The sequence below is a fragment of the Oryctolagus cuniculus genome, chromosome 13 (assembly GCF_964237555.1).
Source record: "Oryctolagus cuniculus chromosome 13, mOryCun1.1, whole genome shotgun sequence".
Lineage (NCBI taxonomy): Eukaryota > Metazoa > Chordata > Mammalia > Lagomorpha > Leporidae > Oryctolagus > Oryctolagus cuniculus.
Window position 1 is genome coordinate 22,901,841 of NC_091444.1, and position 26,888 is coordinate 22,928,728.

Sequence of the window (26,888 nt, forward strand, 5' to 3'; positions counted from 1 at the left end):
TCCCAGCTCCGTGCCTCAGTGGTCTCATCTGTCCGTGGAGACAGTAACTGGCTCTGGGTCTGTTGTGAGGATTAAAGGAGTTAGGACAACGCAGGCCGAGGTGGGCCCTCCATGAGGCTGGTGATGGAGCTGGGGCTGTGAGCGTCTCCCAGCTCCTCACTGTCTCCCCACGGGAGGAATGCCGTGTACTGTCCCCTGTCACTCAGGGCTGGCGTTGTGGGAAGTGCCTGGCGTTCGGCACAGCTCAGTAAATATTTGAGGAATGAATGAATACATGAATGATGAATGACATCAGGGAGTTGAAAGCGCTTTGTATGAATATGATGAGCAGCGTAGGAGAGAGTACGCCGCTCTCTGATTGGGAGGCCCTGGATGGACAGCCCAGGGACCCGCGCTGGGGCGCTGGAGGCAGCAGGAGCTGTGCGGGATCTGGGCGGCCCGGGCTGTTCTCTTTTGCACTTGCTCATTCAGCTCTAAGTGGTTCATTACAATGGTTCTGCTGGATGAATTACGCACCAGGTGAAGGGGGATGGGCTGTGTGTATGGCATTAACAGGAAGTGATTATTGTAACCCCTTGCGTGCAGACACACATCCTGGACACCTCGGTCCTTCCTAACCCTTCCAGCCGCCCTCACGGAGTCAGGCGAGCTAGGCTGTCTCCATTTTCCTGATGAGGGGTCTGAGGTCCACAGATTTAAGTCACCCCAGTGATGGGAAGCACGGGTTCAAATACAGCTCCCAAAGCCTTTTCTGCTCCCATTACAACACCCCACTCCATCCGGGCCAGCGGGCCAGGCAGGGTATCAGCCGGGAGAGAGGCGGGCCAGTGAGGGGGACGGGGCTTGGAGAGGAGCATGGTGGAGAGTCCCCGGCGCCTCTAGCTTCCCTTGAGCACCAGTGGCCTGGTCTGGTTGTCGGCAGCGTGCTTGTGAGTGCAGCCTGCTGGGCCCTCTGTACACCTGCCAGCCCCTCCGCTCGCCTCCCTGCGTGAGGCAGGGACGGAGGAGGAGATTACTAATCAGACCATCCCATGGGCCTCGCAGCCTGAGGCGCTTCCTCTGGTTGGTTTAATTTCCCTCGGTGTCTCTCATTTCCAGTTTCTATTTTAGTATTTTTCCTGAATCTCAACCTGTCTACCTGTGCTTAATCTTCCAGAGACCCCCAGCTGGGAGCGGTGTCCACGGGAGGGAGGCAGAGGTGGCAATGGTTGCCTCCCGGATCTCATGTTCCTTGCCTGGGAGTATTTTGCCTGCTCGTTCAGTGTCTGCCCAGGTGCTAATCCCTTTGCCTACTGCAGTTAATCTCTTCCACACACCTGCAGGGAGCAGCGAGCACCACGAGCCCCATTTTGCAGGTGAGAAGAAAGACAGCCTACAGCCCGTGTGTTTTTCCCAAGGATACCCGGTAGTCAGTGGGAGAAGCTTAGACCTGAGACATGGCTAGCCCGTTCCCTGCTGTGCTGCAGGTCAGCTGGGTAGGCTGCATTAGTGCAACGCCCCACGGGGACCGTGCCAGGCACCCCACAGTAGCTTTTCCTGCAGAGGTAGACATGTTCACACCAGGTGGGAATGCCTAGGTCTTAGCCCACAGCACCTGTATCTCTTTGGGGGGGGGGTGGAGTTGGGATACAACAATTGTCCAAGGGCCCCCAGGGATTCTGATGGGTCACTGCTCTAGGATCAAGGACGGGCAGGAAAGAGAAGAAAACGACTCCTGGGCTTCTTAAAGCAAGGCTTGGAGGCAAGGGAACACTCTGGGAAGTCCAGGGTCCCTAGCATGAAGCCCCTGCCCTCAAGGGCAGCCAGACCCTCACCTGGTAGTGCATCAGCGTGTTGAGCCGCTTCCAGTCGCCCTCGATCTTGGTGGTGATGTCCTCATCTTGCAGCACCACCCTTGCGATCCGGCCTTGGCGCCACTCTGGGGGGAGGGGGAGGTGCAGGCAGCACCGTGAGATGGGTAGGGGCTGTGACCCAGGGCCTCCCAGCCCTGCCTCTCTAGGGACCTGCAACCTGGCTCCCCTGAGTGGCTGCACTGATAAACTTGGAGACATGAAGGCCCCCTGGGGTCAAGGCAGTGGGTGGAGAGGGCAGAGAAGGAGGGCGAGGGGCCTCCCCAGGGACAGCCACACCTGAGCAGGCAGTGCCCAGAGGGAGGGAGGAGGATTTCATGTGCCCTCACCTGGCCAGGACCTAGGCAGGCTCCCAGGAGGGGCTGTGTGCAGGGCCACCTCCCACGGCCTGAGTGTTCTCCAGGAAGCCCTGTCCACCCTTGCCCTCAGCCGCCAAGGCCAGGCTTCCTACCCAAGTCCATGTCCACAGCCCTGGGCCGCTGAGAGTAGGGCACGTTCTTATACACGGCGTCCAGGATCTTCTCCTTGACCTGCGTGATGGTGTCGCAGTTCAGCACCTTCACGGGGATCTCCGGGCTGTTCTCGTTGTCAGGGTTCACGCAGTTCAGGATCTGCCAGCGGGTGCAGAGGGTGAGCGGGGCCACAGAGCATGGGGCGCTTGGGGGGGCGGGGCAGAGGGGTCAAGCCTCCGATTCTGCTGTTGCCCTGGGTCCGCCCTCCTTAGGGGAGACAGGGGCACCCCTCTGGTCTTTCTGGGCCTCAGTGTCTCTCTCCTTCCTGCCATCTGTCAGACAGCAGCCCGAGTCATCGTGCCCACCTCTTCTTTCTCAGAGAACCAGGCCTCTCCTTTCTAGTCCCTGGATGGCATCCAGGAGACTGTAGCCCCAGGCTGAGGCACCCACTGGGGTTCAAGATGGTTCCAGATATATCAGGGCTGCCTCCCTCCTCCCCGGAGCTTCAGCCATGAGTCAGTGCAGTCCCACATTTCCCTTAATGCTGGTCACCCTGTCCCTAACGGGGGGTGACCACTCTTCTCCCCCAACAGTATCTAGGTAAACTGAGGCACAGAGCCCACCCAGCATGGCCTTTGGGTTTGGTCTGCCCTCGCATCGGTCCCTTGGGCAGCCTCTGTGGTCAGGAGGGTGAGCGCCCTGAGCTCCAGCCCCCTCACCAGGGTCTTGTAGTCGATCTGCTGCCGGATGAGCTTGTCCTCGCTCAGGGAGTAGCGCGCCTCGCCCGTGATGGCGTCGATGGGCCCCTTCTCCATCTGCTGCTTGATGGCGCAGTACAGCATGAAGAGCGGCTCCCCGGCACACTCCTGCGGGCATGGATGGGGCGCTGAAGGCACGGCCTCCCGGGGCTGCCCTGCCCTTACGGCCTCTGCCCCTTGGAGTCCAGGTAGGCAGGAGAGTGGGATGCGGTCCCCACACAGCCCCGATGGACAGGGTCTCAGAGAGGGCGGGGTCCCAACAGCCTGATGGACAGGTCTCAGAGGGCGGGGTCCCCACAGTCCTGATGGACAGGGTCTCCGAGAGGGCGGGGTCCCCACAGCCCTGATGGACAGGGTCTCAGAGAGGGTGGGGTCCCCACAGCCCTGATGGACAGGGTCTCAGAGAGGGCGGGGTCCCTACAGCCCCAATGGACAGGGTACAGCCCTGATGGACAGGGTCTCAGAGAGGGCGGGGTCCCCACAGCCCTGATGGACAGGTCTCAGAGAGGGCGGGTCCCCACAGCCCTGATGGACAGGTCTCAGAGAGGGCGGGTCCCCACAGCCTGATGGACAGGTCTCAGAGAGGGCGGGGTCCCCACAGCCTGATGGACAGGGTCTCAGAGAGGGCGGGGTCCCCACAGCCTGATGGACAGGGTCTCAGAGAGGGCGGGGTCCCCACAGCCTGATGGACAGGTCTCAGAGAGGGCGGGTCCCACAGCCTGATGGACAGGGTCTCAGAGAGGGCGGGTCCCCACAGCCTGATGGACAGGTCTCAGAGAGGGCGGGTCCCACAGCCTGATGGACAGGTCTCAGAGAGGGCGGGTCCCACAGCCTGATGGACAGGTCTCAGAGAGGGCGGGTCCCACAGCCTGATGGACAGGTCTCAGAGCAGCAGCCCCTGCCTCTTGCTCTGAAGCCCGGCCTGTCTCCCCCTTCTCACCTTTAGGAACTTGTGCAGGAGGAAGGCAAACCAGTTGGTCAGCATCTTCTCAGCCACAGACTCCGTCCTGGGAGAGGGAGGAGGAGGAGGCACTGGGCGTTATGGAGGGGTCTCGCGGGTGGGCCTGGGCTTGTGTGGGCTGTGGCCCAGGGGACCCACAGCCAGTGAAAGAACCCAGGGTCCTGGGCTGACTCCACCAGCAACTAGAAGCATGACCTTGGCTGGGTGGCTCCCTCTGGGCCTCAGTTTCCACGCAGATGGAGCGGTTGGCCCCTTGTTCCTGCTGCCCTGCCAACTTTGGCTGTGCCTGAGCCCGGCCCAGATACCCATCCCACGTGGCAGTCTCCCCACCCTCTCTGTCTCAGGGTAATGAATTGCTGTTTTCCTGTCCCTCCGGGACTCTCCACCTGCCCTAGCACTCTGGCTTGCATATCTGGAAGGCTCCTGGGAGCTGCCCCTCCATGAATTCAGAATCAGGCTGCCTTGAGTTCAAATCTTGTCTCTACCAGGTACTGGCTGATGACCTTGGGCAACTCACGTAACCTCTCTGGGCTCAGTGTCTCCATCCCTAAATGGGGACAGTAGTAACACTGCCTACCCCACATGGTCGTCCTCAGGTTCAATGGGTTAATATAGGAAAAGTGCTGAGAACGGTGCCTGGTGCCTGCCCCCTACCCATGCCCAGCATGATGTGAATATTAGTTGCTGTCATTGTTGGCCTGGGGACTTTTGGTCGAGAGCCACCTCCCCCAACCCAGGCTGGAGAAGAAAGAAGGGCGCCCCGCTGCCTTCCCTCCGCGGGGGTGTGTGTGGGACTCCCAGGGGGCATTTTAACTCCCTGCACGTGGTGCAAATTACACCCTCCTTGTGCAGTCAATCCCAGGCATTTGCCAGGGCCCCTCAGAGGCCTGGGCCTGGGAGAGAGTGACAATGGCAGAAAATTGCAGCTTTCTTGCCCGGCCCCTCCCAGCACCCTCTCCCTGCATTGTGCCTGAGATTAGCTCTAATTTAAATACAACAGTTCTTAATGAGAGTTTCTAATGCTCCCATTGGCTCTCATAAAACAAAACCGCTCCTCCTCCCTCCTCACCCGCCTGGGACCTGGGGCGCGGGAGCCAGAGACCTGGCCTGCAGAAGGCTACAGAGGAGCAGATCCGGGTGCAGCATCCCGACCCCTGCTGCCCAGAGGACCCTAGAGCTGTGGGGCGGGTGGGCGGAGCAGATGCCAAGGGCTCCAGCTCTCTCCCCTGTGGGGAAACACGGTGTGCAGTAGAAGCTGGGTAGGCAGCACCACATCTCTACAGTGCTAAGGGGCAGAATCTTCTGGAAGAGTGGGAACGTTCTCTGTGCAGTCCCATGTGGTGGATGCCAGCCACAGGTGTGTGGTCAGTGTGATGGGGGAACTGAGGCTGCCATTGTATTTCATTTTAATTGACAGCTACACGTGGCTACTGTGTACGTGGCTACTGTACGTGGCTAGTCTGCACCACTGGCCGGAGACACAGAGCAAGCAGGTGGCCAAGCTGCGGTTCCGGCTGAGGGGCAAGCCCAGGCCAGTGGTCCTCCATCACACTTGCCCGGCTCAGACACTGCCAGGGCTGGGGGAGGTCAGGCCCCACCCTGGGGAGACAGGAGGGCGTGGCCAGCCCTGGGCCCTGGGGGATGCCCCCCCATTGCCGCGCTCGGTCCAGGGCAGACCTGCGCAGCAGCAGCTTGGGGTGGTTCTTGTTCTCCAGGTTCTTGTCGATGAGGTCGGAGAGCAGCTGCTTGAGCACGTCGGTGGCGTACTCCAGGCGGCCCTGCAGGCCGGTCATGATGAGCGAGGCCACGTTGCCGCGGTCGCGCATGGAGAAGCTGCGCTGGAGCTCCAGCGTGCGGATGAAGGTGAGCAGGAAGACCTTGTTGTTGATGAGCTGCGCGAAGAGCTTCAGGGCCTTCTCCACGTGCTGCTGCCCGTTCCCCTGCACCTGCGGTGGGCGGGGCTCCCTCAGAGCCGGCGTTGGTGGCCTCCCCACCCACCCCAGACTCTCACAGACGGCCCCTGCTGTGGGACCCTCTCCAGGAGGCCCACTCCATCTGGGAGTGGGGAGGAGACGCCAGGGACACACACAGAGACCCATCGGACTCCTGTATAGTAGTCGCCCCAATCTCCCTGGCCCCAATTCAGCGTCTTTAGTAACACAAACTAACAAGCCTCGCGGAATCCCATGCCTTTCTCTAAGCCACCTGAAATCCATTTCAGAATGAGGCAGGATCTTAGTTAATTAATTCAGTCATTAATTAAACAATGACAAACAACGAGTCTTGTCTTGGAATCACCCCAAAGAGCCCAGGTGCCCCCTCAGCCGACCTCCTCCACGGTGGCTTTGCTGCATCAAGCCCCGGCCCACCTCCCCGCCAGCACCCCTGCTGTTGCTCGGGCCCTCTCGGGAACCCCTGGGGGGCAGGGCGGGGGAGGCGGTCCTTACCTCCAGCTCCCGCAGCACGGGGTGGTCCTCGATGCCGGGGAATAGGACGCGCATGGCGTAGGTGCGGTAGTCCAGGTAGGGGATCCCTGAGCGGTCCAGGTCGCTGGTCAGCTCATTAATGTCTGTCTGGAGCTCAGCAAAAGCTGTAAGTAGGGACAGGGAGGTTCAGGGCAGCCCAGCTGGGGAGGAGCTGGGGAAGTGGAGAGGTTTAGGGTCTGTGATGCAGAGACGGGGTGGTGGACGGGGTGGCTAGAGGGGTGTTTTGGGGGTGGGGTGGGGCCAGAATCCTAGGCTGCTGTTTTTTAGGTGGTGGAAAGATGGGTGGCTTTTCTATCCTTTTCTCCTCTATGTTTTATCTAATTTTACTTTCTACATAGATAGGAGAAAAAGGCACAGTAACATGACGAGCCATTCAGTAAAGGCCCTGCAGGTCCTGGAAGCAGCTGGCAGCTGTGGCTGAGCAGTCGAGCAAGAACCAGAGTGGCCCATGGCTGCCGCTCCCCAAGCAAGGGAGAGATCAGATGCAAAGACCTCAGGTGCCCTGGTCCTCCAACCAGGGTCCGGCAGGCGAGCGAGGCTGGGTGACACAGGGCTCTGCAGGCTTCCCTCCCCTGGGAGCTGGGCCTGGCTTCCCGTGCCCGCCCCTCCCAAACTCGCCAGCTGTGGCCCCATGGGGGAGCCTCTGCCCACGCGCCCAGCCCAGCTTCCCACCTCATGCAGCACATGGCCTGCTTCCGATGTTTGCAGCAAAAGGAGAAATGTTTTGATGCCTGATTGAGATGTTTACCCAGAGAGTCCTCATCCCTGTACACCAGGTACCTCGTCACCTCATGGCTGTGGTTGTGTGGGCGATGGGAAAAAACACAATTTCCATCCCACACACGGCCAGGGCCAAGGACGCCAGCTAGCACTCAGCCAGTGGCTCTGACAGAAAGCAAAGGCGAGGCAGTGGGCGTGGAGGCACGTCAGAGCTCCCCTGCCTCTCCTGCTGCCAGCCCCACATGCTGCTGGGACCACCACGCAAGAGGCAGGGGCCCCATGCCCCCATCGGGGGAGTCTGCAGCCTGAGACACTGTGGGCCTGGGAGACCCTGAGACAGACGGAGGGACTCGGCCAGGTTGGGGGTTGAGGGGCTGGCATTGCGACACAGCAGGCTGACCCGCCACCTGCATCTCACATCAGAGCACCACTTTGGACCCAACGCCCTGGCAACGGGCCTAGGAAGTCAGCAGGAGATGGCCCAAGGACTTGAGCCCCTGTCACTCATGTGGGAGACCCAGATGGAGTTCCCGGCCCAGCCTGGGCTGTTACTAACAGGGTTGAGTCAGGGCAGAGGGACCTAACACAGCAGAGGGGTCCTTGGTTCTTACACGGTGGGCATTCTGCAGGGGACTCCTGGCCCTAGGGGCAAAGGAAGTTTCTAGAGAAACAAAAGTCCAAGTGGAAGGCAGCGGCTCAGCAGGGGAAGAGGGCAACAAGGCCCAGGCGCCTCAACTTACCTTCCTTGCACTCCAGGGCCACGCGGGACTCCAGGTTGTCCATCTGCATCTGCAGCCGCTTGAGCGTGAGGTCGTTCTCGCGCGACTTGCGCTTGTAGGCGATGAGCACAATGATGACGATGAAGAGGAGGAGGCTGCCGCCGGCCGCGATGCTGACGATGGCTGGCAGGGTCAGCAAGCTGTCTGAGACGACACTCACCGAGCCCGGCGAGAACACCATCCCGCCCACGTGAACCTGTGCATTGTACACACACAGACGCACGCAGATGCACACAGGTGCGCAGCCTGGGCGTGCCACCAACCCCGCACAGGGGGGAGGAAGGACGGGACAGACCACAGCCACGCAGGGCAGGTCTGCAGACGACGCGGCTTCCCGCCCTGGCGTCTGCTCTCCTTCCCCTAGGCGCTCAGCTTCTGCCCATTTTTAATGCAGGATGTGGAGGTGAGGAGAGCCCGGCTGCGGTAGACTGGGCGTGCGCAGTGAGGAGGACAAAGGGGTGGGGTAACAGGTGGGAGAGGGGCTCACTCACCATGACCTTGTGCTGCCCGGTGAGGTTGGGAGGCTCGCAGAGGAGCTGTGTCTCGGACACCGTGACTGCGCAAGGGGTCTCTCCGATCAGCACCGTGTAGTTGAGCTTGGCCCCGCCCGCGGCAGGAGGGCACAGGTTCTTGCCCTGCAGAGAGCATCAGTCTCAAGCGGAAGCATTGGCACCCGTCTCCCAAGGGTAACTGCCTGCTTGCCAAGAGACCGAGGGGCCGGGGAAGGGCTGCAGGGCACACACCGACAGGCACGCCCTGGCAGGTTTCCTTCGGAGGGGACTTCTACACAGCCATGGTTTACAGAGAAAGAGGGGACCACGGTGGCGGGGTTGGAGGGAGAAAGAAAGTGACGAGGAGAGTGGGAAAGAGGCAGGGGAGACAAAATGGCAAGCAAGGGATGTGGGGTGTGAGGACAGCAGCAGGGCGAGAGGACACTGGGATGGGTTGTGCCAGGGCTCTGTGGCTGCTGCACACACGGGGCAGGTTTCTGTGGCCACAGATGCAAGCAGTAGGTAGAAACAGTTGTACCTGACACAGTGGAACCCTGGATCCCAAAGCCCACTAGAACAAACAGCAACACTCAGAAGTACTTTTCCTAAGAATCCCAAATGCAGAACACAGGGCTGGATGAGTCCCTATCTGCAAACGAGCGCCACCTATAGGATGATGGCGGCTTTGCGAGCCCACAAGCACAGCAAGGAGGAGCAGAGAGAGGCGGGCACCAGGAGCCCCCACTGCCCCTGGCCGGCACCCACCCTGCACACACGCCTACCTTCAGGATGATGGGCGAGCCCGGCTTTTGGTCCAGGACGCCAGTAGGGCTGAGCAGTTCGAAGGTCGGGTTGGGGTAGTAGATGAACTTGGTGTCGTTGTAAATGAGCAGGGACTGGACGTTGTTAAAGACGAATCCAAACTCGTCCGGCCGCTCCACAGTGTCCAGGCCGGGCCGGTAGTCGGTGGTCAGAGAGGGCGCCAGGCAGGTGAGGGTGGTTGTGTTCACGACCTTACACACCTAAGAGCGCACAGAGCAGCACCCAGGCATCAAGCGTCTGGCGAGCCGAGGCTGTGCCCCCACTGCCCGCGGCCACCCTCTGATACTTTTGTCGCTGGGTCACTGACTTGGTGTTATTTGAAAGGACAGTGTAAAGGGAGATGCCTTGACATTCATTCCACCAGCACCGTGTGAGGCCCTCCGTGTGAGCCAGGCACTATGCTAAGGGCTGGGGCTGTAAGGTGAGAGCCACAGCCTGCACCCAGGGGCAGACACGATGGTGAGGGGGCCTGCCGAGTGCCTGGGCCACGGCACTGAGAAGCGAGCATGCATGGCTGTGAAAGCCGCTGGCTGGAATGTGTGTGCAAGAGGGTGGCCACGAGTGTGTGGGGCTTGGAGCAGAGTGACGGTGGGGCGGGGCGGGGGGTGCGGGTTGCGGGGATGGGGGATGCGGGGAAGCTTTTGCTTGGGCAAAATGAATAATGTAGAGTCTGAAGAAGGAGTAGGAGTAACCTAAGCCAAGACAGGGAGGGCAGAACAAGTCCCAGGCGGAAGGAACTGGAAAGGCTGGGTGTGGGGGAGCATGGGGCGTTTGGGCAAAAGTAGGACAGGAGCATCTGAGATGGGGTGTGTGTGTGTGTGCGTGTGTGTGTGTGTGTGAGTGTGTGTGAGTTCCTGACATCCCGGTGCTCTGAGCAGTCACTCAACTACAACCTGGCCAGGCCGCCCCTCCTCCCCCGCTAACTTGCGTGGCACCATTATCCCCTCCAGAGGTTTAGCTCTGGGGCTGTCCCAGGCGGCAGCCAGGCTGAAGAGCCGGCTCAAGGGTCCACTTAAGGCTTGGGAGGAAGACGCAGACTCCCAGCGGGCCCCGCCTCCTGGCTCCTGCCCGGCACAGCTCAGCCTCAGCCCCGGGAGCCAAGGGCATCTCCTAGGACTCGGGCTGCTCGAGTACACGCTGTTCTGGCAGAGCCGCACGCGTGTGTCTGGCCAACACACACACCACTCGGGCTTCATGCTCAGAACACAGACTGCGTGTGAAATTGCAAAGCAGCTGACACTTGCAGAGAGATTATGTCTAGGGATTACGTCAGAGCTTCGAGTCCAAAACTCAATTCTCCCTTTGCAGAGCCCGGTGGTGGTGGTGGTGAGGGTTTTAAGAATCTAAACCAAGGGACTGGCATTGTGGCGTAGTGGGTAAAGCTGCGGCCTGCGATGCTGGCATCCCATATATGCACTTTTTGTACCCTGGCTGCTCCATGTCCGATCCAGCTGCCTGCTAATGGCCTGAGAGAGCGATAGCACAAGTCCTTGGGCCCCTGCACCCACGTAGGAGACCCAGATGAAGCTCCTGGCTCCTGGCTTTGGCCTGGCACAGTCCTGGCTGTTGTGGCCATTTGAGGAGTGAACCAGCAGATGGAAGATCCCTTTCTCTCTGTCCCTCTCACCCCCGCCCCTCTCTGTAACTCTGCCTTTCAAATAAATAAATAAAGCTTTTTTAAAAAAATTAAAGCGAAGGGCTTGCCTGCTGTTCATTGTGGTGCAGTAGCCCCTTAGGAACCTAACACCTCTTTCTCGTTGCAAGTGGGGACACTGAGGCCCAGGGCCAGTAAGGGGGGCCTACAGGCAGGTGGGTAAGAGGCAGGGGTGCAATCCCAGGCCCACAGTGAGCGTCTCTCCCCGCCCCCATTACCCTCCCTGCTCGGTCACTTTCCCTAGACTGGGCGCCTCTGTGAATAAGCAAATCACTCCCAAACAACAGGCCTCTGTCTGCTTCCTGCCCAGGCTGCATCCGCACTTTCTTTGCCAAACATTCCTTTGGGTTTTCTGGCTTCTTTCTGGCCCTCCACTACCCTCTGCTATCCTTGGAGGCAGCCTGGAAACCTAGTGGGAGGGGCAGCCCCAGGTGGGCTGAGCAGGAGCCTGGCAGGTGAGCAGGGCTCTAGGGGCACAGCCGTTCCCTCTATCCCTCCCGAAGGCTGGTGCAGGGCAGAGGGTAAGAGCCTTCTGGCTGATGGCTGTGGCATTCCCACCTGCCTTTGCTCCAGGGAGGTCAGCAGGGAGCCGAGGACCCTGGCTCTCCACCAGGCAGAACTGTGACTTTGTCCCCTGAAACCTTGTGGTTCCGGTGCCTGCGGCTGGGGTAGGTGCTGGGGAGATTGTGCCGGGGGCTACAAGTGAGTCCTCACGACGGGGGAGGTGCCTGGGGCCTGCGCCGCTTTGAACTCCAGTATGGAGGAGGCCTTCCCAGCGCAGGTGGCTCCCGGAGGACAAAGGCTGCAGCCCTGGGTGCAGTCACAAACGCCCTCTCCAGCACTCTCCCCTCTGCACTCCAGATGTCTTGTGTTTTCTCTATTCCAATGCCTTGCTACTGGGGCCTTGCTGACTGGGAGGGGCTGCCCCCCAGAGCTGCACAGTGCCCTGTGAGTCTACAGCAAACCAGCCAAACTACACCCCACCCCCAAACCACCTCCTTTCACACTCTAGCTCCCTAGCCACAGGCTAGGCTGAATCAACCCAGGACCAGATAGCCGGGGACAGCTCTGATGTCCCAGCGCCCACCCAAATTACTCAAACCTGCTGGCCCTGCCTGTGTCCTGCTCCCTGTGGAGACCACACTTCTCCCTCTGCCCCTCCTGATCCCCATGGTATGGTGTTGTGCCTCCTTCCTATGAGATTGGGTCTGTGAATGTCACAAACCATGCTCAGGCCCTGCCAAACCTGAGCTCTCATTAAATAAACCTAGATGTCCAAACTTGTCCTTAATTTGCTTGTTGTTGTTGTTTGTTGTTTAATCCTTCCTGGCTGTAAGCTCACTCTTCCCAGTCCAGCAGCTCACCCTCTTGGGCATTTGCTGGAATCTGTGAGCTCCCAGGGGAAGTGGAGAGGGGGCACAGGCTCTCACCCAGGGACCAAGCGCTGCTTCTGGGAGAAGGAGGCAGGTGCTCGTGTAGCTCAAAGCATTGTGCCCACGGTGGGTACTGAAGGGGAGACATAGGAGCCCCGGGGTCTCTGCCGGCATCTCATCTGGTCTGCTAATGAAGAGTTCAGATGTCTGGCACTGGGCCTGGCCCAGACACCAGTCACCTTGCTGATGGGAGCCAGCCACTGATCCCTCTGGCTACACGGGGAGGGCGGAGGACCCGATGATCCCAAAGGCAAGCCGCATACACTCTGGCATTTTGTGACCTCTGGGTTTCTTAAGGAAGCCTCAAGCCTGGAAACATGTCAGGGATTAGAGGGGAGACACAACACCACTTCCTCATCTCCATCCTAACCCAGCCAGCACCTTGAAGGTCACAGCAGTACTAATAGTAATTCACTTAAAAAAGAATGGCCATAATAGCATCTTCTGGACTGTGATTATGAAGACAATAATGTTTCAGAAAATGTTGGCTGAAAAGAGTGAGATGGAGACATGAGAACAAGCTTAAAAATGTGTAACATTACTGGAGGTTCTGCTATTAGGATCTAGAGAACTTCTTCAAAAAGCACAAAAACCCATAGCGGAGGAAATCTGATGGCTTTGCACGGAGCAGGAAAGTGAAGGGTTGCCCCTGATTGTCTCAGTGAGGGGGTGGAATGAGCCGCCTGGTGACTGAGACTCGGCAGGTGCCAATCACAGGCTGCAGTGCTGTGGGTGAGGCAAGGCTGACTCCCAGCACTCGCAGCTCCGCGGAGGCGTTGAAAGACTTGGCGACACCTGCCCAGCTAACAGACGGCGCGGTCCTGCTTCCAGCGCAGAGACGTCTGAATCTGCAGCCAGAACGCGCTCATCTTCCTCGTATGCTGCTACTTCTTTTTATAAAAATAGACGGCATTTTAGATCTTCATTGTAGTATTATTTATTTAATTTGTGCGAAAGACAGGCAGAGAGACAGAGATGGGTAGAGATCTCCTGTAGCCTGTTTCACTCCTCAAATGCCTGCAACGGCCAGGGCTAGGTGAGGCTACAGCTGACACGAGGAACCCCATCTAGATCCCCCTCGCAGGTGGCAGGGACTCACCTGTTCGAGCCATCACCTGCTGGAAGCAGGAGTGGAGCTGGGACTTGGACACAAGCACTGTGATATGGGATGTGGGTCTCCTAAGTCATTTCTGAACCCCTGTGCCAAATGACCGCCCCTCTAACACTGCTTCCCATCGGACCTCCAAGCGAACCTGCCAGAAGCGAGAGCCCTTGTGTGCTGTCACAGGCTCAGCACTCTGACACACATCACCTCCTGACAAGAAGGGAGGCTATAATTAGAAAAATAAATCATCGTCGGGCTCAAGCAATTCAGGGCCACCATCCTGGGCTCAGTCTTGTCCCCCTGCAGTTCCCAGGTGCTCCAGTGTCTAACCCAGAGCTCACCAGAGTGCTGGGGTGGACCGACTGCTACTCACGTTGACAGATTCCTTGCCATTAAACTTGACCCGGATCCGCGGCTCCTGGATGACATCGAGGTTAAAGCCTGTGATGGTCAGGGGTGTGTGGCCACTGGGAGCAAACAGAGGTCGAGTTAGGTGGACAGCCCCTCCAACCTGGTGTTGTGAGCCTCACCCACCGGCCACTTTCTCAGGAGCCGCCCGTGGGCTGCAGCTGCAGCAGGTGGCGGCCAGGTGCATCTGCCTCACCTGGCAATGCTCCACTCGGGCTCAATGCGCTGGACCCGGGGGTCATCTATGTACTCGAACTGCAGATTGTTATCCACGCGGGCCCGGTCGACACTCACAGACACAGGAACGGGACCCAGGCCGTTGGACGACGGGGGTGAGACACACACAATCTCATTCATGGACCTCCTGTGGGGGAGACAGCAGGGGCACTGAGAAGAAAGGCGGAGGCAACAGGGGGTGTCAGCCGGCCTGAGAAGGGGCTGCCCTTGGCCTGAAGGGACCGCCTGTGGGGGTTCTGCTCTGCTTCACACTCCACGCTGCAGTACGTGCCCCACCCCCACCCCCTCTCCACCTGAGACCCAGCTCGATTCGGATTGGCAGGGGGCAAAGTGCAGGATGAGCTAGAGCTTGTGAGACCGGGACAGGACTCCATGGACCGTGGGCGAATTCCTTCCTCCTGGATTCTTCCAGAATCTGAGTGTTGAACCTCTGCTGACAGTCAACAAACATTCACTGAGTACCTGCTACACACATACAGTGGATGCACAGTCCTTGTCCCTGTGAAGTTCATGGAACAAGCGGGACATTATCTACCTGTAGATAACACTGGGCAGATTGGGTTCTCACCCGTGGGTTCTTACAGAATTATCTCAGGATTCTCTACATCTGCAGGACCTACAGGTGTGACTGGCAAACAGGTGTTCAACCTTTTCGAGCACAGGGCACGCCCTAGGTGTGAGTCTGCAGGCTTGCAGGGCCGAGGTCAGGCAACCTCCACATTTCTCAAGTCCTCATCAAGGGGATTGGACAGCGCCTGGGAGCCCTCTTCATCTGGTGTCCTCATGGCCCACGCTTCCAGTTAGTTTAGAGGTCTGCAGCCCCTCTGATACACGGGAACGAGCTAAGAAGTGCTTTGTACTTATTACAACAGCTGGAAGAGGGTCTGGGCCAGGGAAGCACCAATTCATGCAGCGGTGAGGGAGCTGGCCTGGGCACGAACAGGCAGGTGCCCCTGAGGTCCAGCCCGCTAGGCCACCTTCAAGTGCAGCTTACCCATAGAACTCGCAGGTCTGGTTGCCCAGGTATACTGCCACGCTGCTCCCGGCTCCGAGGTAGTGGCCGGTGATGGTCACCATGGTGCCTCCCGACTCTGGCCCTCGGATGGGGGTGAGTGACAGCACAGAAGGGTTCTTTGGAAGGAAGCAGAGAAAACACAGATCCCAGCTTAGAGCTTGCTCAAAGGGACGAACCAAGGCTGGACCTCAGGGCAGAAGGAGGCACCGTCGTCCAGGCTGCGGATGGAGGTACTGTGCCTGCCCTTCCCAATCCCGACACCCTCTCTGCTTGTTCTGGAGCCGACATCCATGTCTAAGAAGAGTCTCTGGGCCCGGCCAGGGCTGGGTCTCTGAATTAATTAACTCCCCAGAGAGTCTCCTGCTCATAACACGGAAGGGAAAGCAGAGGTGACACTGACTAATCTATCAATTAGTTTACAAATTGAGAACAATTTGAAAATGCTTCGCTACCTAGAGCCTGAACTGATTGTTTTGGCACAAAATCGATAGGGCTGGATAAAGCCTCCCTGCCTGGGCTGGGCCATGGACAGCCTAATGCCCTCCACTCAGGGCCCAGGCGCCTATGCTCCGGCCCTGTCCGAGCATGTGAAGGGCGCAGCAGGGTTCCTGGCACACAGAGCCGTGCATAAAGGTTAGGCTTGGCCTCTCTAGCCCTCGCTGGAGCAGCCCTGGCTGGGGCTCTCCAGCATGCCCATTAAAGTTGTAAAATGAAGCCTGAAGCTTAAAAGAAACATCTCAGCCTGAAATCCGGCAGCCGACCTAGGGCAGAAAGGCATTGCTTCCGCCTGGAGGCCAGTGGCGTGCAGGGAAGAGTGTGTCTCACTGGGCCTCCGCGCAGGCGGGAGCTGCAGTCTGCATCAGCCTCGCACTAGCTGCAGGCCCTAAGGCAAGATTTGGATCCTTCTGGCCTGTGCTCACCCCCAACGGAGGAGGGTGGGCAGGGTTCTCTCCCAAGCCCCGCACCCCTACAGTTCTCAGTCCATCTGGTCCTGCTGTATTTGCCTCTCCTGTGTCCTGGAGTAGGTTGGCTGCAGACAGGCTGTGGTTCTCTCCAAGCCGGGAGAGAAGAATACAAATAGAAAGTGGAGGTGCCAGGGCAAGAAGATGGGGGCTGGGGAACCCCAGACAAGCAGGAAAATGCTCGAGAGAGAAAAGAATTCCATGATCTAATGATTTTTTTCCCAAAACTCTTAGCAAGGCTGGTTTGACCCCATTTGCTAGTGCTAGTGCTTGTTTAATGAAATGCGTGACATGGCGATGGAGGTAAGAGGCAGAACAGGGGCCTCAGGGCCCCAGGAGGAAGTCATGGATCCAGGACGACTGCAGGCTCAAATGACCCGAGGGCCCGCGAAGCAAGCTATTGATGGAGGAGGAACTTCGTGTCAGCCTCCCAGAAGGCTTCCGTGGTCCTACCACTTGTGGCGTGAGTGGGAAGGAAAGACCTCAGGTGTGAGCGTGGGCATGCGTGTGTGTGACCGCCCCGACATGCAGGCAGGCTGGCTGTTGTGCCTCGCTCCCGAGGTCCTGTGCACAGACACGCCAGCTTCAGCGACTCTTCTAAACTCCCACTTAAAATATCCTTGGCAGAAAACAAAGCTCGTGCATAAATATAGACCCACTTAATGAGGCCCCTCGGGCGATGTATCCTCATTAGACTGGAATTAGAGGACGGTATCGTGCGGGCAAGACAGAGAGGCCCCTCCTGCCCCACGTCTGGGCTCTGCTTTCTAAGAAAGGCTCGACGCTGCCTTATTTAGAACCTTGACCCTGGCCTTCTGCAACTCCAGGATCTCCCCGCATTACACCCCAGAAAGACAGGTTTGCACAGCAGCGAGGCCAGAAATCCCCTTTGCTGGTCTCCTACATGGTCTGCAAGAAGCCTGGAGGGGCCTGGCTGGGGAGAGCTGTCTGCTGCCCTCCAGGGAGGAGCTGGTACAGATGAGTGCCCACGCTGGGCCCGGCCCCAGTACTCACCACAAAGGTGTACTGTTGATGAGACTTGGTCATGAACTCCGGCTTACACTCGCCAATGCACAGGCGCACGGGCCCAGAGGTGGTTCCCACGAGGGCGTGGCCCATCTCACAGACGATCCTGAGAACACAGCACAGCTTCAGGTGAGAGGCTTGGCAGGAGCTGCTGGCCTTGCTCACAGAGAATGAGTCAGCACAGTCTTGCCGTGGTGCTGGACCAAGACTCAGCACAAGCACCCAGCTAGCTGTGTGAAGCTGGGTAGATGCTTTCCCTCTCTGGGCTCCAGTCTTATCTAGGCAGCGCCAGGGCTGGACTGAGTCATGTCTGAAGCCCCGTGTGCCTGGAACGCACGCTGCTGCCCACTTCTGTGACCAAGCCTGTGGTTGTCCATGTCCCATGCAGTGCCCAACAACGGGCAGCACCCAGCACGTGCAGAATAAGCTGAGTGTCCAACAGAGAGGTCAGGGGCCACAGTTAGCTGGTGTCCTTTCCTCTGTGACAAGCCAACATTGCAACATTCCCTCCCCATCCCCTGAAAAAAACCAGAGCAGGTGCTGGCCTATTTGCCAAGCTGATTGCATTGTGGTTTGCTCCCTGCCACGAGTCGCGAAAAGGAGCTGGGTGATCCGGTGAGCTAGAGCTCAGAACGGGAGCTTCCAGCGAAGTGGGAGACGGAGTTCCTTGGCAGCCGGGATCAGTTCATTAGGCCAGCCATTGACACTGGACTCCCGCTTCATCAAGGGCTGTGTGCACTTAAGCTGGGGGGCGAGGCGGGGCCACGGCCCTGGATTGGGAGTCACAGGAGAGCTGGAGGGAGGCGGCGAGCCACGTGCTATCTGAAGCAGGCGGGATCGATACCCCCGGTGCCACCGCCCCAAGTATCCGAGATAAATCACACAAGCACATTTAGACACTGGCTGCCGTGGAGAGAGGGTGGGCAGCCGCAGGGCAGGGAGGGCTGGCAGAAACCTGGTTCTCGATGGGTACTTCTTGCCTGGAATTGCAGGGCCTGGGTTAGGTGGGAGAGACCCCCAGGCTCAGCTGCAAGGACTCCAGAATGGAGGGAAGGAAGAATCCTGCCTCCCCACCCCATTTAAGAGAGCGTGGCACTCTGGTGCTCCTGGTAGGTTTGCTCGGCGGGGAGCCCGGGAAACAGATCCCACTCTGCTAATCCCCAGCATGACCCTGGTGCGGGGAGGAAGATCCGTGTGTAACCGCGCGATGCTTATCTCAGCAGTGTCTTCAGGAAGGAAGGGAACTAAACGGAGCTTTCATCCCGACATAATAAAACTTGCATTAAACAAACACGCCGCGCGCTCACACACACCGTATGCCGCCCATCTCCATCTCCTTCCTAGCAGCTAATCCCAAATAAGTACTTGTACTCCTGGCGAATATTTACTTAACATGCAATAGCTCTCTTATTATGTTTAGTATATGAAATGCAGGCAGGAAGGACTCAATGCCCAATGGAAGAATGACGTCCGCACCCTTTCTTTCTCTAGGAATAGTAAATTAATTATGAACCGGAATACATAAGAGTGATGATCAATTAGTATTGGACGTGTAACTCTCTCCTTAAGCCTCCTTGGTGGAGTGCCGGGGAGTTTCGTTGAAGGTGTATGCATGGTTATTCTCAAGCTGCTACTTGCTTGGAGTTGCAATGCTCCTATCCTGCCTCCCAGGCCTTGGCACCTGCTCCCGTGGGTCCCTGCTCTGTAGAGCAGGTCCTGTTCTCTCAAGGGGCTCCAGAGAGTCAGTGACTGAGAGCACACTGGGCAGGGGGAGAGGCAGGTCTCTTTCACTCCTTTCTCACAGGCCTTGCTTCTCCCCTGTCCTCCACACCCATCACTCAGCTGCAGTGGTCCTCAAGAAGAAGAGAAAGAAGTCACTGCAGGTTTGATGTCATGTTGAAAGGAAAGACGAGGGGCTGGTGCTGTGGTGCAGCTGGTAAAGCCGCTGCTGGAAGTACCGGCATCCCATACGGGTGCCGGTTTGAGTCCCAGCTGCTCTATTTCTGATCCAGCTCTCTGCTATGACCTGGGGAAGCAGTAGAGGATGGCTCAGCTCCTCCGGCCCCTGCACCTGTGTGGGAAACCCGGAAGAAGCTCCTGGCTCCTGGCTTTGGATCAGCAAAGCTCCAGCTGTTGCAGTGGATGGAAGACCTCTCTCTCTCTCTCTCTCTCTCTCTGCCTCTCCGTAATTCTGCCTTTCAAATAAATAGATTATTTTTTTTAAAAAGAAGGAACTATGAGAACATAGGACAGTTGTGGAGCACTGAAACACTTCCCTTTGGGAGGAGCTCCTGGGCCTGCCTTGTCCCACCCAATTCTGCCGTCCCCATTGGGAGTATACAATGGGCTGGGGCCACTTGGCACCCTGTGTTTTCTAGGACATGCTCTTGCTCAGGGCTTGTGTCTCAAAAAATAAGCTCCTGAGAGAAGAGCTCTGGGTAGGAGATGGACGTGCCGTTGTCTGTGAGTGGAAGGGCAGGTGCAGGGCCCAGGGCGTGCACTGCCGTGAGGACCCAGGGCTGGCCAGCACGTGCGCTTCCTCAGCACTGTGGCTGGGCCTCTCCTCACCCTGGGAGTAGGCTGGGGGCTGGGGTCAGCTGTGGGCTGTGGAATTATACCTGGATGGGGAGATGCAGGAACTGCCGAGAGACCTAAGGAAATCAGGCTGCATTGTGGACAGAGTCTGCCGCCTCTACCTCTCCTCCCTCCTTCCTGGGACCGGGTACCTGCAGAAGGCCTGGGGAGGCTGTGAGTGAGTGTTGCAGGCCCTTGTTCTCTGAGCTCAGGGAGATGGAGTGGAAAGGGTGAACTGAGTAATGAGTGTCACGCCAAACCACAGACCACACCTTAATAACAGCAGGAGCTACGCCCTCCACAAAACCGGCTCCCTCGTCACCCGTGCGCTCAGCTACAGGGCGGGTCCTTGTATCTATTTTATACACATGCACCGCGACAGGGAGGCTCAGGGATGCTAGTGACTATGTCGGCTGATGCCAGAGCCGTGGGGAGTGGCAGAGGCTGATTCGAATCTGGGTTAGTGTGACTCCAAAGCTCACACCTTTGACCGGTCCATTCTACTCATTAGATCTCTCAAATGTTGTGTTTATCTGATAGAGAGAGAGAGAGAGAGAGAGAGAGTGGGAGAGAGGGAGAGAGAGAGCACACTCCCATCTGCTTGTTTACTTCCCAAATGCCCACAGCAGGGAGCAAGGAACTCAGTTCAGGTCTCCCACGTGTATGGCCCCAACTACTTGAGCCATCGCCTGCTGCCTCTGTGGTCTGCAGTAGTAGAAGCTGGAATCAGGAGTGGAGCCAGGAGCCAAATCCAGGCACTCTGATAGGGGACACAGGCTTCCCGAGTGGTGACGTTTCTGCCAGGCCAAATGCCCACGCTCTACAGAACAGTTTTCATGGATGCTCTGGGTGTTTTCTGGTGGTGGTGGGGGGAGTAGGATCACAGCAGCCATGGAAGGTGAGGTTGTTGGCAGGGGCTTGTGGGGAAGGCCTCACTGGGTTGCTGCAACTTGGGAGCTAACTTCTTGTCCCCCCAGATTCTTGGTTATGGATGGCTACAGACAGGAGTGTGTGCCCTCCACGCCTCCCCCCGCCCAGGCCTCAGGAGTCAGGCAGGTTCCTGTGTTGCGGTTTTTGGGCCGTCGCCTTTCCCGAGTGGTGTCTGTGTTTCCGGCGGCTCTGGGTTCCCAGTGTGTTATTGGGAGTCAATAGCTGAGGATGCCTACATTTCTCCCATGAGGAATGGGACCAAACAAGTCTCCAGCTTCCCTATTGCAAGGCCTCACTCCTGGCTGACAGGGGGCTCCTGTTGTCACATCAGGCCCCCACTGAGCTCTCTGTTGTGGGCGGTGCCAATTCCACCGGAAGTATTGTTTCCTGCTTGGGACATCCTAAGGACCGTGGAATGACTGCAGGGATTGTCTCTCCCTTCATAAGTATTTTCCAGATGAGGCATTAGCGGATCAGGGAGCCAGGTGACTTGCTTAAGAGCTAAGGCATGGGGCCGGCACCGTGGCTCACTCGGTTAATCCTCCGCCTGCGGCGCCAGCATCCCATATGAGCGCCGGTTCTAGCCCCCGTTGCTCCTCTTCCAGGCCAGCTCTCTGCTGTGGCCCGGGAAGGCAGTGGAGGATGGCCCAAGTGCTTAGGCCCTGCACCTGCATGGGAGACCAGGAGGAAGCACCTGGCTCCTGGCTTTGGATCGGCGCAGCTCTGGCCACAGTGGCCATTGGGAGGTGAACCAATGGAAGGAAGACCTTTCATTCTCTCTCTCACTGTCTATAACTCTACCTGTCAAATTAAAAAAAAAAAAGAGCTAAGGCATGGCCTCCAGTCTCTTGGCACTAATCTGGGTCCTCACCTCCTCCCCACCCCCCACAGATCTGCATCATCGGTGCCTTGCTTCCCGCAGTTGGGGACTCATGCGTCCACCATCCATCTGCCTGAGGCTGAGCTCACAGGTGCAGCGGATGAGCGAGAAGGGGTCTGAAGCCCCGAGCTGAAGCTGCCTCATGCAGAGGCCCCATTCCAGGAGGGCCTGAGCTGCCACCTCAACCTGCGCCCAGAGCCTAGAAACTGTCCTGGGCTGGTATCATCCGGCCTTCCCCAGCCCTGCGGGGTGCTGACGGCAGGACTAAGTGGAGTCCTTTAAACCAGCATTAGCCTAATTGCCGAGTGATAGATGGCACAGCACAAGCATATGGCGAATCCGTACAGTGCCTGTGCCCGGGACTCTGCACCGAGCCCATGCGGCCAAACCCGTGTCCCGCGGACATCTGTAACGATTGCGCCTGCTGCTCCCTGCCCGGGTGGAGGCCTTAATGATGTTAACCCTCAAGAGTGGTAATGAACCTGACACGGCTGGACACCAGGGCTGCATCCTGTGAGGTGAGGGGCATGCCTGCGCCTCCTGCCTGCCCCTACGCAGCTTTCTATGGTGACGGCCGGCCTTGGCAGGGACGGGGGATTCACCCCCAGCCCAGGTTCCTTTCACATCCTCACTTGGGCCCTGGGCGCCTGTAGTACATTTGATGCTGCAGATCCAACTAAAAGCTCCTTGCACCTGCGAGCACCAGAGGCGGACAAGCCCAGTGAGACCCAACAGCTTGCTAAGTAAGGTTGAGGGGCTGGTCGGCAGAGGAGCCAGGGCTAAACACACTTTAATCCAAACCGCAGGAGGTGTTGGAAGGCCAGCTGCGCAGGAATTGGCTATTCTTAGCTCAAAGCCTTACCTCCTGCCCTGTCACACCCCCAGCCCCAGCCCTCCCCGCTGGAGTTTCTCGGCACTGTGCCAAGGCTGGAGGCTGGTCTGTGTCCCACGGCAGCGAGTTTGGGGCCCGCTGTCCTGGTCCTCGTCCCGCCCCCACAGCCCTCGCCTGCTCTTCCAGCTCAGAAGCCCCACTGAGCTACTGGGCGTGACTGAGGCCCTTCCCGCCCTCCTTCAGCTCTGCCCTGCAGCCCAGCCGGCCTTGCTGCCAAGACCCACTCCCTGCAGGAGTAAGGGGTCAGGCAGGCTCAGCTCTGGAGGAGCCAAGGGGTCAGCTGAGTGCTTTCTTCTCCCCTGCTGTGGCCGGCAGGCGTCCCACGGCCTGCAGCGGCTGCAACCCACCCCCCCTGTGTGACTCTGACCCTTCTCTGGTCCCTGAGCCTCCAAGGCCCACCCTGCCGAGGCCTGGAGATTTCAGGCAACACCTGTCCCAGAGCCTCGCGCCACGGCTGTTACCGAAGCAAAACGGCCCTGCACTGGGGCCAGGAGTCCCCGGAGCGACCCGGACAAAGTCACTTCGCTTCTCTGAGTCTTCCGCTCTCTCCTGCTTTGCAAAGTGGCAGTCACAACATTGACCTTCTGGGGTCCTTGCCAGTGACAACTGAGAGAGTGGATGAGAAAGTGTTGCACCAGCTGAAAAGTGTGGGTGAAACATCAGACGTCACTTGCATGGTGGCTCCCAAAGGCTGGCCCTGGGAGGCCAGGGCAGGACCTGAGGCTGCAGGCGGTGGGGCCAGGGAGGGAGTCCCTGTCCCCGAGTCAGTGCCCCTGGCCATGCTCCTAGCTGCGATCTCAGGGGAGATGGGCGGCTGGATGAACGGTGTGGACCAGTGTGCTGCTCCCTCCCTTTCTCCTGCCTGCCTCCCGCCCCCAGCTGCGTGCCCACCTTCTGCCCACCAACACACAGCGGCCGCCACTGCCAAATGAACAGCCCGAATTGGAACATATGTCACTCCTGGAGCCCCGTCCGCCTGTCCTCCACTACATGCCTATTTTCTAATTTCCAGCTGACATTTCCCTTAGTGAAATAAATGAATTTGCTCCGGCGGAGGCCCTGCTCGGATTAAGCTGCTGTCAGAACCCCATGCACCAAACAAATTGTTGCCTGCAGCCCACCGTGCGGGATGCATTCCAATGGGGGCTGCTGGGGAGGAGCTGGGGGACCAAGGAGGAGCCTGGGCTTGGCACAGAAGCTGGCTCAGTGGACAGGCGAGGCCAGAGGAGCAAGAGAACAGTGACTGCAACAGAACCAGGCCCCCCAGAGGGAGGGGCTGGGGTGGGAGAGCACCCAGTACAGGCTTCTGGGCAGAGTCCATGGGAGGAGGGGGCCATGGGAGACGGGGAGAGGGCTGGCAGGGCGGACTTACTGCTCAGCGACGATGTATTCCCCCGGGAGGGGTGTGCAGGGCACCCCTGCCACCTGCACGTGGTGGGCAATCTCCGAGAAGTCCAGCCCAAGGTTCACGCCGTGGATGGTCACTCGCGTGCCTCCCTCCGGTGGCCCGGACACTGTCAGGATCTGCAGGGAGAAAAGGGTGTCAGCAAAGCGACTGGGAAGGGCGGGAGTACGGAAGACGGGACACAGTGCCTCCCTTCCCGCCACCCCCACCCCCGGTGTGGGGAGGACTTTGATGCACACCCGGAATCTGCACCAACTCTGCATTTTCTTCACCTTTCAGCCTGCACAGGTCCTGTCGTCATCTCTGTTTCCCATGACTTCCTCCATCCTCTCCATCACTCATTCATTCACACAGGCATGCATGTGTTTAAAGAAAAACGATCCGAAAGGGAATCGGGCTCAGGGCAGAAAGTGAGAGGCCTCTGGTTCTCCGGCTGTCTGCAATCAAGTCCTCAACCCGGTCTCTGACTCCAGTCTTGGCTGTGAAGGGGGTGCTGTCCTCTCTCCCAGTCCTGAAGGGAGCTTGGGTATAGAGGGCGGTACACCAGAGGCTCTGGTGTTGCCTTCTCCGTGTGTCAGGCCCTGGCGGGTACAGTGATGAACAGGGCAGGGAATTTGCCCTCAGGGGACTTACAGATCAGGAGGAAGTGATAAGGGAGACTCCTAAACAGCGCTGATTCAGGGTGTGCACGGGAGACCAGGGGTGGCTGCAGGGCGCCATCAAACAGCAAGTGCTTGACATCGTGCTGCAAAATTCTTACGGCACTGCTAGGACGGAGAAGCCGCTTGTGGATTTTCTAAGTCTTTGTCGCCAGGAGTCCACCAGGATCTGCTAGAGGGGGCTCCTGTGTCCTTGGGCACTTGTGGGCTGTCTCTCCCGGGGCCCTGTATGTGCTGGGGGTGGTGTCTGGTGGGGCAGTGGTCAGCGGGCCTCTGTAGGCAAGCACAGGGGAAATGCTACCGCCCCCTGCCCCCCAGAAGGGGCGCTGCTTCCTTCCTGTGACCTGGGCACCATGGGCTCTGCTGCCAACTCGACCACAAAGTCCACAGTGACAGTGAGCAGAGAGACGCGGGAACAAGGCTGGGAGAGGCCACCTGTCCTCCTGCCCGGCGGGAGCGCTCCTCCGACTCCAGGCTCCCAGTAGGTTGGCTGCACGGCCAGGACGGGAGCCCAGGCCTCTCGCCTTCCTGTTTCCTGCTGGCCTCAGCGGGCGCTGCCTCCTCCCTCCCTGCCACACAGGCCCTGGGGGCTCATTTCATCCAAGTCCGCTTGTCTGATGCCCTTTTCTGGGAATCAAATCTTCCACCTTATGAATAAACATAAGCCACACAGCCAACCTGGGTCAAGGACAGACAGCTGGGGGGCCCAGAGGCAGCTCTGTGTGTTGGAAGAGAGAGCAGGAGGAGGAAGGGCCGGCATTAGGACCTGTCGCCCCCGCAATAAGTCTGTCTCTGGGGAGCCAGGATGTCCCAGGCCTCTGGCATGGTTCTCTCAGGAAGGGGCCCTGCACCCTGCAGGGTGCATCACTAGCAAACAGCACGCTTCCAGCTCCTGTTTCGCCTTCCATCCGCTTGCCCTGACCGGCCCCCGCCCCTGGATGGCATGAACCCACTACACAGGAACTGGCAAAACTGCCGGGACTGCTTCTCTCTCCCTCCCCCACTTTTATTTTTAAAATATATGCTTCTGCTCGCTGCGGTTAATTACAACCTTTCAGAAAAACTGTGAAATGAGATCTTTCTGGAAAGTCTAAAAATACTTCTGCATTGCAGGTAGCACGTGGGGACGGCATTGTGGATCCTCGGCGGTGCTGGCAGGTTGCACATGGCGGCTTCCTCCTGCTGGGGAGGCTGGGTAGCCTTCCCCTCCCAACACGCAGGGGGTGCGGTCAGACACGTGGCCACGGGTGCGGGGTGGCGTGGGCTGGTGTGTTCATACAGGGCTGCTCAGAGGCAGAATCAGCGTCTACTATGAACGATAGACTTTCTTTGTTAATTATTGGCATGTGTTTTAATCTTGGCATATCAAAGGGAGGGTGGTGCCAGCTACCAGCCAGGGAATCCACACCAGGTCCCCAGTGTCCTCCTGGGTCCTTAACCATGTCCTCAAGGCTTGCCAAGCACCTGCGGATGCCAGTCGCTCAGAAGGGCTGCCTTCCAGGCTTACGCCGCCAGCACCTAGGGGTCCAGGAGGTGCCTGAGCCATGAACATGCCCTGGTGCTTAAAAGGGACCTGGCTTATGGCTTCCTTCCTTCCTTCCTTAATGTGTAGAAGCCTGGCTTTCCAGAACAGCCAGGAGGCGGCGATGACCTGATTTAAAGGAGGACCCCCTAGACCTGCACTGCTGATGCCCCCAAACCTCTCTCCAGGGCTCCTTAGCCAGATACCCGAGGGCTACTGGACATCCCTCCACTTCCACAAGCAGGGCATCGGGCAGCTCAAATCTCAACATGTCTAAAAAAAAAATGAATGCTCAATTTTTCCTTTTTCAGTTACCCTCCCAGATTCTCGTTCAAGGTTGATGGAATCCCCAAGCACCCAGCCAGGAATCCTGTAGGTGTCCTCTCACCTGCCAAGCCCGGCACCCAAGGTCACCAGACCTTCTCCATCTGTGCGCTCTGGAGAAGGTGCTATGCTAGCCACAGGCTCTCTGCGTTTCTCACGTAGGCTGACTTCCCCAGAGCTGCCAGGGTGACCTTCCTCCACTTCCAGGTGGCCAGTCGCTCGCTCTGCAAACCTCCAATGGCTCCGACCACGAGCCAGGAAGAGCCACTGATTCCTGGCCTGGCCTTTGGGATCTCTCGGGCTCTGGCCTTCTCCTCTCCAGCCTCGTCTTCTGCGCTTTGGTAAGCAGCAGGATCCGAAGTCTCCTCCCCGCCCCAGGACTCTGTGCCCAGGGCTCTCCCGGGAAAGCATAGCAGGTTGCAGGACACCCAGGCTGCAATCCAGGAGCCAGAGGTGGTCTTTCTACTTGGGACTCTAAAGAGGCCAATCAGGACTGCTTACAGACTTGCAGGGCAGGCTGCGAGAAGAGCTGCGGGGCTGACC

General features: G+C 58.5%; 1 protein-coding gene across 2 annotated transcripts in view; it reads right to left on the reverse strand.

The window, feature by feature from the left end:
* Nucleotides 1-26,888, reverse strand: part of PLXNA2 (plexin A2) — a 205,678-nt gene that overhangs the window by 14,884 nt on the left and 163,906 nt on the right. The window contains exons 13-26 of one of the 2 annotated variants that reach the window (XM_051821302.2): nt 23,808-23,959; nt 17,148-17,265; nt 15,151-15,287; nt 14,116-14,283; nt 13,885-13,978; nt 9,280-9,519; nt 8,498-8,641; nt 7,968-8,202; nt 6,469-6,611; nt 5,699-5,967; nt 4,001-4,067; nt 3,022-3,168; nt 2,302-2,461; nt 1,815-1,918 (exon numbers count right to left, since the gene is read on the reverse strand). In XM_051821302.2, the coding sequence (XP_051677262.1) occupies nt 1,815-1,918; nt 2,302-2,461; nt 3,022-3,168; nt 4,001-4,067; nt 5,699-5,967; nt 6,469-6,611; nt 7,968-8,202; nt 8,498-8,641; nt 9,280-9,519; nt 13,885-13,978; nt 14,116-14,283; nt 15,151-15,287; nt 17,148-17,265; nt 23,808-23,959 (2,178 nt within the window). Of the gene's footprint in view, nt 1-1,814; nt 1,919-2,301; nt 2,462-3,021; nt 3,169-4,000; nt 4,068-5,698; nt 5,968-6,468; nt 6,612-7,967; nt 8,203-8,497; nt 8,642-9,279; nt 9,520-13,884; nt 13,979-14,115; nt 14,284-15,150; nt 15,288-17,147; nt 17,266-23,807; nt 23,960-26,888 lie in introns of those variants that run through there. The other variant, XR_011381262.1, reaches the window with a different exon arrangement.